This window comes from Haliaeetus albicilla, chromosome 23 (genome assembly GCF_947461875.1).
Source record: "Haliaeetus albicilla chromosome 23, bHalAlb1.1, whole genome shotgun sequence".
NCBI classification, from domain to species: domain Eukaryota; kingdom Metazoa; phylum Chordata; class Aves; order Accipitriformes; family Accipitridae; genus Haliaeetus; species Haliaeetus albicilla.
Window position 1 is genome coordinate 26,222,156 of NC_091505.1, and position 12,613 is coordinate 26,234,768.

At 41.8% G+C, this 12,613-nt stretch overlaps 1 protein-coding gene across 1 annotated transcript in view; it reads right to left on the minus strand.

Annotated features, from left to right (window-relative positions):
- MSN (moesin) overlaps positions 1-12,613 on the minus strand; it is a 48,254-nt gene that overhangs the window by 12,380 nt on the left and 23,261 nt on the right. The window contains exon 2 of the mRNA XM_069811661.1: positions 7,620-7,703. Within this exon, the coding sequence (XP_069667762.1) occupies positions 7,620-7,703 (84 nt within the window). The remainder of the gene's footprint in view (positions 1-7,619; positions 7,704-12,613) is intronic.

Sequence of the window (12,613 nt, forward strand, 5' to 3'; positions counted from 1 at the left end):
CTTGGTAACATTAACATTTGAATGGGATGGAAGCTCCCCCCTCTGCTGTATGTGTCTGCTTGCCTCACTTCCATTTGTCAGCAGCTTATGCCTGGAAATTCAACAAGCTGGACTGCCAGCAAGGAACTGAACGGCATCACACTGAGGCCCTGCACAAAAGGACTTTTATTCCACAGCAGAAGTCTGCACAGCAATAGCAGTGACAACAACGGACTGGACAGAGGAGAGGGGGGAGACGGCACAGCACACAACATCACACCCCAAGCTGCTATTGCATGGGGGGGGCAAGGGGGAAAAAAGATAGTCCTAATCCCTCCTTCCCGCCTCAGCTTTCACAGGTTTAGTTCCAGTTAGCAAGGGAAAAAGCATGAAGAAGAAACAGCTTTCTACAGCTGCAAGGAGTCTTGGCTGGCAGTTAGCAGCCCAATTATGTTTGCGGGTGTACAGCATTCAGAGCCCTGATGAGCTGCGAGATGTTCCAAAAAGCAAACATTTACTGGCAGTGGCCGAGGATGGAGAAGGGCTGGCACACAGGACAGAAGAAGACTACAGAGTATTGTTTAACCCAGGCCACTATACCTAACTACCTGAAGTTTACACTCTTGGCTAGACAGTGACGTCTTTTCTTCATGCCAGGAAGAACATTAAGTCAGTCCCTGGGTCTTGTTCAGCCCACAGTACAAGGCTTAGTCTACAACTGGCAACAGATTACAGGCAGCCTTAAAATCCAGCTGTCCCACAGTACCTTGACTAGCCATGACAAAGTTCTTCATCAGGTATCCTTAGCTTAAAATTCCATATAGTAAGCAATACTGCCTCAGGGGAAAAGGTGCATTTCTGGTGACTCTCACTGCAGACAGTCTAAGTAAGCACACAGTAGTACAATTTTTTTTTTTTTTTTTTTTTTTTTTTTACTTACATTCAGAGAAGAAACACAAGGTCTTCCAGGTAACCTTTTCTCTCACTTCTCCTTATTCCACATTTTCCAGGTCTGCATGACTCCTCCTGTCCTTCCCCTCAGCACTCACCCATCTCCCTCCAAACTATGTTCTTGCCATTGAGTCCTGCTCCACAGCAGAAGGAGAGCCATAGGCAGCCCCTTAAATGTAGATTTTAGCATCAAGATGACGATTGAAGATTGCCCTCATTCTCAGCCCAGGAAAATACACCACCACACTGGCAAACAAGTGCAGATCCTGCATGAAAGCACTATCTACACATGGGTAAGACCAAAGCATTCCAGCAGAGAAGACATTCCACTCAGAGCAAGTTCCTGTGCCAAAGGCCAAAGCATCCCAGGCTGTACCACAGCACAAATCTGTCTTGAATCTCACGTGCTGTCGTCATTAAACATGAAGTGGGCCTCTCTCCCTTGCTATGACAGGCATGTCAAGTACTTCTGAGAGAAAACTGCTAGCAAACCTTATTGCTGGATGAGCTCTGAACTGGTACCACACCTACAGTTTCACATGCCATAGCCAAAAACAACTTAAAACATGGTCTTCCAGGTACCCAACACCCAACGTGGGCTCCATCTACAGCCATAAATACTCAACTGTTCCCCTTCCATTTGGCTGATGGATACATTCCTAACTTTCCCTTTCAAAGTGCTAAAATGCCAAAGTGCTAAATGACAGGATGATCTTTGAGTTTTTAAGCTTATTACAGTTTGCCATCGATCTCCTTAGCAACAAGCAGTCCATTTTTGGTCAGACTACTGCTTTTATAAAAGCCAGTAAGTTTCCACATGTTCCTGTGAAATTCAAGACCCATTTCCATACCACTCAACCACAAGCCTTCATTACACAAACAAGACTTCTGGAGTTTGCTGGAGGAATCGGCCACTGTCCCAAGACTTGCTGCTTTCTACCATGAAACTGCTATAGCGAGTTTTCAGTTCAGTGCTTTCATCTACTGGATCAAGTGCCCCAGACCAGTTTCCTATGTCTTCAAACACTACTAGGTAGGACCTTACCAAGGCTAAAAGCTTCTCTACAGTCTCTCTCCTCTCAAAGCTTAGTTTACAGGCCATGAGAGACCATCCACATTTATTCCAAACATAGCTCAATTCAGCTGGAGTTACTCACAAGTTGAGTGCAATTCGGTCAGCCTGTGTTGTAAGCTTTAGCAACCATGAAAGAAGAGACTGAAATTGGTACTCAACAGAATGACTAAACTCACTGCAGCAGATAAGCAAGCCAGGGCAGAGCACATAAACTCAGAATCTTAGCAGCTCTGGCTCTTAATGAAATTTGTAGGATCCTCAAGATTAAGAAAAAAAAAAAATAGCCCCACACTCCACTATGTATTAGGCTCAGTGCTGAACATAAAACACAGCATCAGTGACTAGGTTTAGAGAGAGCAGAGAGATGCTTACTGTTACAATTTTAACCCATACCTGACTGTACTTTTCTGTTACAAGCTTAGTTTTGACCCCAAAAGCTCATGAAACTGAGGAAAAGCCTCCTACGAAGGTTAACCACATGCTTTCAAAGTCTGAAGTGACAGATACTAAAGTTTTTCCAATGTCTCATTTCTCCTTAACCTGTGACTTGGCTTCATGGCTCTTAAAGGTGATCTCTGTCCAATTAATGAGACTGGGTGCTTTGGTTACTCTAAAGGCTTATTTTGGAGTGGCATGCTGAAGCCACCATCTCCTGGACTTTGCAATGTTCAAAAGCTAGCATTGGAAGGACTGAAGTTTACATGGTCAGCTATAGGCTCAAAGAGCACTAAGCACATCACTGAGAAGCAAATCTGTCCTGAAGCTGGAGAAATAGAGTTCATTTTAGGTTGGGGAAGGAAGTAGTGACTGAAGAGTCTAGTAACCACAACTCATTGTTAAAAACAAGATCCTGATGTAAGTAGGCCTATCAAATGGGTAGAGATCCCCACCCATCAACTGCATTCACCACCCAACAGACCTAGTATAGCAGACAGCTAAGACTCCAGCAGAGACGAGAAGGAATAAGGGGCTCTGAAGGGGAATGAAAGAACAAGGCACCAGCAGGATGCAAGGTCAAAAGTGATCACAAATGAAGTGTTTGAGAAGCTGCCTCATACAGCATGTGGGAGACATGGAAGAAGGGAGTATGTTTTCATACCACAGAAATCAAAGCAGTTGAAGATTTTGTGACTAGTCTGTACACAGGCTGCCTGAGGATCCTGTAAGGTGCAGCATCTACTAAACCAGGGCATTTCTGTGAAAGCTTTCCAGCCAGCCAGCTATGGAGCACTTAAGCAAGTTAGATAACTCTCTCCTTGTCCAAGGTACAGGCTAGTCCCCCTCACCCCCCCAACAGGCCAAAATCTCACTGACATAAGCTAGAATCAATTTATCCCACAAAAGGAAGTTTGAGAGTAAAAAAGATTGAAGGGACACAACTTCAAAGCTATCCATAGCAATAAGTAGCTAAGCAGTTTTACCAGAGAAAGGGTTAATCTTTCACATGTAGGAGATACACAAGGTAAAGCAACACTTTGTTTTACACACAAGTCCCCAGTCCAACTGCACTTCAGTCTGATACAGAAAAGGGTCAAATGATTAAAACAAGCAGCTATTGCTGTTGCAGTGCCTGTGCCCTGCATCCCCAGGAAAGCAGTATTACAAGGTACCTGTGAAGTAATCAAGCCTATGGGATAGCAGCACCCCTGACAGGCATAGCCCTTCTCTCAAGCTCTTCTTTTAATCGATCGCTAGCAGCTGAGGAATGGGAGCACAGTTGCTGTTTTTGCTAGTGAGTCTGTATGCACTGGTGCTCAGCAGCTGATGCTGAGGTACATAAGCAAAGAGGTACATAAGCAAAGCTGCAGAAGACAGACAGTACAATCCTCCTGTCTCAATCCAGGTTTTGTCTGTGCACACAAGCTTAAGCTATTTAAGCTAAAGCTGTACAGTTACAAGCCTAGGGGATGGGGTGTCATAGGAAGATCTCTAGCATAAATCACGATGTTACTGCACTGTGTGTCAGCTCAATATTTCTACATCCAGCTGCTTTGGGGCAGAAAACTACTTCCAACAAAGCAGTGAAGCATCTGTGTTGTTCTAACACTACAAAAATTCACTTTGGAATTTAACCAAGCAGGAAAGAGGGAGACAGGAACATTGCTACCTCAAGCCCGTTCACCTATTATTACTATAGAACTTTAGACTCAAACTGTTCCTCCTCATGAAGCTACTACCTAGATACAAGCTTTCCAAAAGTCTTTTGAATCCTATTCAGAATAGGTCAGAATTATGTGTGGCATCATGAATATATTTATCTACCTTTATATACAAAAGGTGGAAATAAATACTGCCTAAATGTTACTGAACAAAGCCAGCAGCATGCACCGAGGTAGCTGTGCAGCTAGAAACCTTGGTAATGCTTAGCAGCTTCCTTTTTGCTTAAATCAGAACTGACAGCTCAAAGTGAAAGGGCACTCTAGGGCAAAAACATGCAGGATCTCTTAAAATTTTTCTGTGAAAGAGTCAAACTTCAGGTTTCACACCAAGTCAATGTGCTAGAGCAGCAAAACCGTAAGTTTGCTTTGTAGAGGAACACTCCTTTCCCTCAAAAAAGCATTCATGAAAGCAGCTCCTTTTTCAGAACCAGCATCATGCAGAAAGTACTAGATTAGCAATTCCAGGAGCACAACATAGTTTAAGAGAGCCAGAAGATGAATGGCCGTAACTTTGTTCTTACACACCCCATCATGGGACCCAAGACTACCTCTGGATAGAAACTGAGATAGAGTGAACAGATTATCAGTCAGACAGCAGTCACTGTTTAGTCCCATGTCAGCAGGGGGAATAGCTCCAGACTATCCCTTTACAGGAACTAATCCACACAAACAGCCATTTGAAACACACTGGATATATGCCAGCTGACAGCATATTCAAAGCCCCATCCCCATACTAAAGGGAGAGAGTTTAGTATTTGTTGTCAGCGCACTAGAGGCTCTCATATTTTGGTTCAGTATGCAGTTAGCTCTTTATGCAAAGATCAATAAACTGTTTGAGCATGTCCATATAGAAGTACTTGCTTTCCTTTATGTGCAAGTCTGACTATAAAGTTTTTTGCAATACAAAAGAGCCTTGAATTTTCCATTAAAAAAATAAAAAAGATGGACAGACAGTCTGTTGTGTATCTGCATTCAGAGACCAAGATGACATGTTTCCCATTGTGGCAGGAGCTGAATAGCTACCTCCTTTGCAATTAGTTTCCTTAACTGTAAAGGACCAACGATTAGACTGCAGGGCAGCAACAAGCAGCTGGGATTAGGCTCCTCAACCACTCACATTGCAGTAGCTTCCAAGACTCCTTATTCATGTTAGAGGTGGAAGACTTTTGACATCCCCACATCTACTGCCAACTCCCTACCTTACTGCTTACCATGTTCTCAAGCCCTGGCAGAGGGTTAGTCTTTCTACCACCACCACAGTGATGATACCACACAAACACCACCTAGCACTGTTGTGCTAGGTCTTTGATCATTTAGTCAAAGCCTGGAAATCTGCCACCCGTGAAGCTCTAGGACATTCATTTCAGTAACAGCCCTATCAGGAACCAACATCACTACCTTCACAAGGTAATCTTGTGCACTAGGCAGTAGAAAACAGTTTAATTCTTATTCCAGCAAGTATGATATATGGACAGTATAGAGAGATGGTGTCCACTTTTAGAAACAGCAAATGTTTAACAGCTAGCTTCAGACACCTTTTTCCCCACTGTACTTCTCCTTCCAACTCCACCTACAATCCAATTTAATTGAAGTAAACACTGCCTCGTTTACCAACTCAGAAACTTAGCTCTGCAACAGCATTTGTTTTCTCACTTCGCAAAGTGTTTGCTATGGAAAAACCAAAACAAAACTTGTGTAGACAGGTGCTGTGTGAAACACACTGCAAGGAGAACATGATGCAGCTGTTTGAGAACACAACACAAAGGAGTGAAATCAATTACTAAGACATGAAGAGTTCCCATACTGGAAACATGATCAGATGCTTCTCAAAAAGAGACGAGTAGCTAAAGCCCAAGTCTGCCACCATAATGTCAGTTTGCAGCAAAAGCTGCAGATGGTCTAGAGCCAACTGAAAAAAAAAAAAAGGAAAAAAAAATCATGTGCAGATTAAAAATACTACTGACTTCAATAGTATCACTTCTTAGCACCTGGTTCTTTGCTTGGATAATGTCAGAAACCTGATATTGAAAAATAATCATGGGAAGCATCCACATGAAGAACACCCCTCCAAAAAAAAAAAAAACAGTTCACCTTCTGAGGAACTTGGGGGTATGTCACCTCAGCTTCATTGGCATATGCTGCCATGAACTAACTGCAGTGGAGTTCCGTGTTGCACACACAGATTCTGGACAGAATCCAGCTCCCATTTCTATCAGTCAAAAACTGTCAGATTTGAGACCACACAAGGCTAAAATAAGTAGGAGCTACTGCATAATAACACACTGACAGCTGAGAACTACACTGCAACTCAGAACTTTCCTGAAAGCCTTTCCGGTTTTCCCATTATGAAAAGATGCTCTTTTAGTAAAGTCTAGGATCTCACTCTATTCCCTCTATTTTGGGTCTGGGCTGCAAACGGCAATATAATATCTAGTGTTGAATCATGCAGCTGAGTTATGAGAGAAAGTAGTATTTTGTGGTTAAACATCTAAAAAACATTTTAAGTTAGGTTTGCTGGCCCCAAATTAAATAGCTGACTTCTATGGGTGGGTCAGCCCTTAAGTTTCTCTCTTCATTAAGATAGGTACTATGTAAAGCTGGCCCCAGAACACTTAGCACTACTGAACCACACCCATATCTGATATATCTGGTCTGGCAGTTCCTTTATCTTGTCATTAATCCAAGATTCATTTTACTTTTCTTTAAGCTATGAACTTACTGTTCAGATTTTCCTCCAAGTAGCAAATCCATGGCCTTCAGGGCTACAGAAGTGAAACAGAGTGGAGCCTGTCAAAGTTTCAACTGCTGCAATTGATAATGTCTGTCCCCAGTTGCTCCAACTTTGGGCTGCACATGCCTCCCTGCTTCTGTTTGGGCCAAAGTAGGAGGAAATTTGCCTAGCCAGTGAATGCAGAAGAAGCCTGAAGCGCCCAGATGAAGACAGCCCAATACAGTACAGTACATAACTTCTCTTAAGATTTGCCTCAGGGCCTGATGGGAGTATAGAATATCACTTCACCTGCACTTAAGGGTTGCAGCAACATTTGAAACCCAGCTAAGCCTCTCCTGTTTTAGACACCAACTACTCTTTGAAATCAATTACACAATGCTTGCAACTAAGCCAGCCAAAGATAGCTTGCTAGCTCCCTCATAAGACTTATCTTACAAATTATGACTGCAGACATCTACTGCTTTCCAATTATTATTATTATGAGCTATAGCACCAATTCGGTTCATTAGAGGTAAGAATAACTCCTAACACATTCTTGGAGATAAAAAAATGCAGTTGCTTTCCAAAAAAAAAAAGTGTGATTTCTTACTATGCTGAGTTCTCTTGAAGTGATTATACACACTGTCACTTCACCTTTGAAGTCCTTCAGAAATTGTTTGCTGTTGCCTTAATAGAATCACAACACCCGTATCAACTTTAGATCTTCTGCAGCTCCATCACTTACCTGATCAAAGAGTTGCTTCCCTGTAGTGTTGGGCTGGATGGCAAACTCCAGCTCAGCATCCATGGTGGTAACACGCACACTGATCTGGAAGACAGAAAATGCATTATTACAACACATGCTGTAAGTAACACTACCCAATAACGAAAATCAACATCTGCCTACAGCCAGGGACCAGCTCCCAAGCCTCCAGGAGCTTCACTGCCCGCAGTTACAGAGTCATCTGCCCTGCCAGCACTGTGTTCCCCATTTCCCTGTAGAATATAACTTTCCTGTTTCTTAGTGTAAGAGTTTATCTTCTCCGTTCCTACTAATATTCCCATCTACATATTGACACATGTGAGAGCCATTACAGCTTATAAAGTTGAATTTCTGCTGTAGAACATTCTGGTGACTTTCACAAAAGCAGAGGTGTTCCAAACCTTGGTACACACCACCAGACATCCAACCCTTCCATTTGAAGGATAAATATCAAGGAAGTCCCTGGAAGCATTAACAACTCAGTATTGACTAATCTTCTGTGGCAGGCTAATAATGCTGTTCCAGTCTCCATGGGTATTTGGAGAAACAATAAGGCACAATCCCCAATACACTCCAAGGGCTGTGGGTATGAAGCAGACAGGATGCAAGGATGATCTCATGTGCTAAGGCAAAAAGGATGCATGCTGAACTGACATATTCACCAGTATGTGCAGACCCTTCACAAAGCAGTAGAAGTATCTCTATATCGTTGCCTACTGCTTTCCAATTCTTGTAGGGAGGTGAAAGATCTCTTAAACACTGCAGAAATGGTTTAGGTGTAATTTTAATATTGCGTCAAGATTCCATGATAATATTAGCCTTGGACATAAATAAGATCATGAATGGCCTTCCAGTAGAAACATTATAGGATGCACTCTGTCTTGACATGAAAGTCTCACCATCACGTTTTCACATGTGAAATGAAAGTGGCAAGGGATTGCAGCAAAGGAGTTTGCAGTGTCATCCCACAGAAGCAGGAAGACATCTGTACATCTTTCACCAAGAGTTCTCATGAAGCAAGTGAAACAGCAGAGGCATTTCACCTCAAAGATTAGTGTAAAACATAGCCAATTCCAATCACAACTCCTGAGCATTACTGGAAAACACTGTGTGGATTCTTAGGGGTAGATAGGAATACTCCTGCCTAAACGCAGATGCCTTAACTTTTGACCAGGCAAAGTAAGGCCTGCAAGTACACCAAGCTGTCTGAGAATCAATTTCTACTTGCATAACTATTAACTGAAAAAGGTAAAGATATTTCACAATTTATGAACACAAACTGCAGATATTTTAGATCAAACTGTTTTAATGCTTCTCTGTCAAAGCAAAGATTCAAAATTTGAAGTTGTACAGACAAGATATTCACAGTGCACCAAACCCCAGCATAAAGGCCTTGCATTCATAGTTCTCTTTCTTGCCAACAGCCGTTTACCCCACATCAACAAACCCCAATTTATTTGCTCATCAGTGCAATCAGTTCTCTAGGCACACTCCACCAGCCTTCCAGGGATGAGGGGTGGGGTTAATGCAGTTAACAGTTTTACTAAGAATAACTTGAACTCACATTTAGACTATAAGCTAACCACATGACACTAAAGACCAAAAAGCTAGAGGAAGCAGAGAAATATTCAAGGAAACACCCAATACTGATATGATCGCAGCCAGTTCCGATCCCTGTATTTCTACTTAGTATATGGACAGATTTCACATCTTGTTTACTAAGAAAGCAGTAGCAGACTGCAAGAGAGCTACAGCCAGGGTTTTTTCCATAAGCAAGAAGCATTCTGCTAGTTAAGTCTAAGTAAAGTGCTGAAAGAGACCACTACATCCAAATACATTCTGAAGTTTTGGAAAAAGCCTACTTGAGCTGAGGCACACCACTATTTTGTACTTGATAACCCCTCATGAGCAGCCTAAAAGTTTTCTTGTTTCAAGTTTAGCTAAAAATTTAAGCATATTCTGTAAGAGGTTAAAAGTAGGCTTAGCACAGCAAAGCTGAAGTCAAGAAGAGTTGCAGTCCTAATCGTTGCATGTGTAAGGAATGCTATTTAGACGTTATTGGAGCAAAAATATCACAAACAAGCAGACAAGGAATATGTTGGTTTTGAAACCCTCTGAACCTTCTGACACAATGACATCAAACTGAGGAATAACCATCCCATAGAAGTAGCAAGGAAAGAGCAAACGACCTAAACTCATAAGCAATCAAGCTTTGTTTAAAATTAGCAGCTTTCAATAGCATGCAGATGCGTTAAGTTCTCTTGCTATACCTTCCCAAAATTATTCTCCTCAGATCCTGGATGTTGACAATTGGCTAATTTCACAGTGCTTTGGTGAACCAGGAATCCAGTTGCTTGTTAAAAGGGCTGAATGCTCCCTAAAACAGCTTTGCTACTTATACTTGGAAGCAGCCTCTTCTACCAGAAAGAGTGCTGGCTTGTAAGCCTGACTTGCCCAGCATACGTACCAGTGAGAGCAAAGCTGTCCATATGCCACATCTAAGTATAAGAGGAGTTACATTAAATGAGCCATTAAGCAACAGGTTGCCTTTTTTGTTTGTTTTCAGGTCTTTCCTGTCCACCTAAAACACTAAGGTACCAGCTACCATGAAAGAAAAAGTCTTTTTGCTCCACTGGTTATGGATAAAACACAGTAGCTACTCTTACCTGACATCCTCTGCATAGGTAATTGAGCGTTGAAGTATCTGAGCACAGAGGAAGCACCAGAAAACAGAACTGAAACATGTGATGCAGTTCTTCGCAACCTGTGCCCAAATAGCTTTTAAGCTGTTCAGAGCAAATCAGACCTTAAAATTTAAAATAAAGCTGCTTCAGTAAATATCCTCATAATTCATGCACAATATTTATTTGTGAAACTCCCACCTTTGTTAGCACAGTAAAAAAAGGTCCCACAATGGAACCAGCAAAATTCCTTCATTAAGTGCACTTAAATGCACTTAAGCTATCTGACCAGTTATCATCCTTCAATTAGTACATTCAATAGGAAGACATACACTTTTTTTTCCTCTAGTGGAAGCCCCCTGTGCTTAAGATGAACAGCAACCTTAGGTTTAGGAGCAGCAGAGTCTTGAATGGGGTCTGCACTTGCAACTTCAGCCTATGCTATTTTAGAAGACAGCATGAGCTAAGATACCACAGGAAACGGGCTTGTGCTTTAGAGAACCACACCCCGGTAATGCTAGCTTCCCTGATCTGAACAAAGTTTTAACACATTCAACAGCATACTGCTGTTAACTGTCAGCAAGCCGAGCTGGGGAAGAGTTTGTCCTGGGCTGTACCGGTGACATTTTAACCACTGGTTTCATAGTAATTTAATACTTGGCTGAGAAGTTAGTTTGCTGTAAAATTGAGCTTTGTTAAACCTCATTGGTGTGGAAACAACATACAAAGAATTGTTTCTCCACATGCTACCAAGCCAGGGGTTTTTTTTGAGCCAGTTGTGGACTGGAAAAACAAAGTGAGGTTTCTACCATTTCAGGTGGTGGGAGGCACTGCTCTCCATTCCCAGTTAGCAAATAAGAGGCCTGACAATACTTCAGAGCAGATGCAGCTTTACCGAGTGTTTTGTTTCATATCAAGAGCCCAAGTGCTGGCACAGAAATACAAATCGGTTCTCCTAGCATGTAAAAAGGCTGAAAAACCAAGCACCAAGGGCGCTTTGTTCTGAAAGATACCCAGGGGCCACCTCACTATTGGCAAGTCACTGTCATTGATCTTAACATGCTCTGCCCACAGCTCAGACAAACTACAAGAAAAGGTCTGCTATAATTTCTACCTGACAAGTAAGTACCAGGCACTGCATCTTTACCTTCACCCTCCTCATTCGAGGTCTTACTTTTAGTAAAGCCACTTTACCGAGGCATTCACAGCTGAGTACTGCCCAACACAGACGTTACACAAGGGTTACACAACAGAAGTGCTATACCAGAAGAAAGCCAGCATGATCCAGTCCCATCATAATTTAGACTCATTTGCCTTGTCCCTTTAGAATTACCCTGCCAAAGCACTTTTAAACCATTTATCTAGTTCACCATCAATGCTTATTCTAAGAAAAGCCGCAAGATTCATTAGTGTTAAGCTTTTATACTTTGTATTTCTAAACCATCTAATGAGGTTTTCCTAGGTTTGAGGGCTGGCATAAGCATCAACATGCTTACCATTTGGGTTGCAAACAGAATAAAATGCTCCTTAATAAGATAACCAGCTTGGACTGCTGAGCATATATAAATCTAGCTCTGTCAGTGTCCAGACAGGCGAGGTACACACTGCTAAGATGTAAGGAATAGGCGTAAATACAGTGAGAAAAAGACATTGCCCACCAGCAATCAGGTTGCAAGGTCCCCAGTGGCAGCACTCATCCCCAAGTACACTACACTCCTTTTCCAAAATTTATTGTTAGTAAACTTTTGTCTTAAGCTTTCAACACTCAGCAGGTGCTTTTAGAGGACTTACTGGATTTTATCATCAACAGATTTACCAAAAATACTAACCTAATGCAGTAATTATACTCAAATTCTATTTAAAGCAACTCATTGAATTTTTTCATCACAGCATTTATAATGCACTCACTGCTGCATCCAAGTGTCTGCAACCCTCTGAATTCTGCTTAGATCTTAAACTAGCATAAGTTTTACCCTAGTAGATGGCCTCTAAATAGTCTTCTTTTGTCTTTCCATCATCATTTAACATAGTATTTTGCATATAAACAGCTAGCAACATTATATGAAAAGCTTCCAGAGGAGATCATCTTGCACATTACAAGAAAATTCAAGTATCACATTTCAACAGACAAATTTACACTCACCAAGCTAAAAAATACTCAAGAAAAAAGCCCGTATTTAACTGATTCATTTCATAACAGCTACAGGAAAGAGCTAGAAACCTAGCAACTCTTCCTCTTCTCTATTTGAGGAATTAGCATTGTTCTACCAGTCTAAGCACAGCTAAAGATTGCCA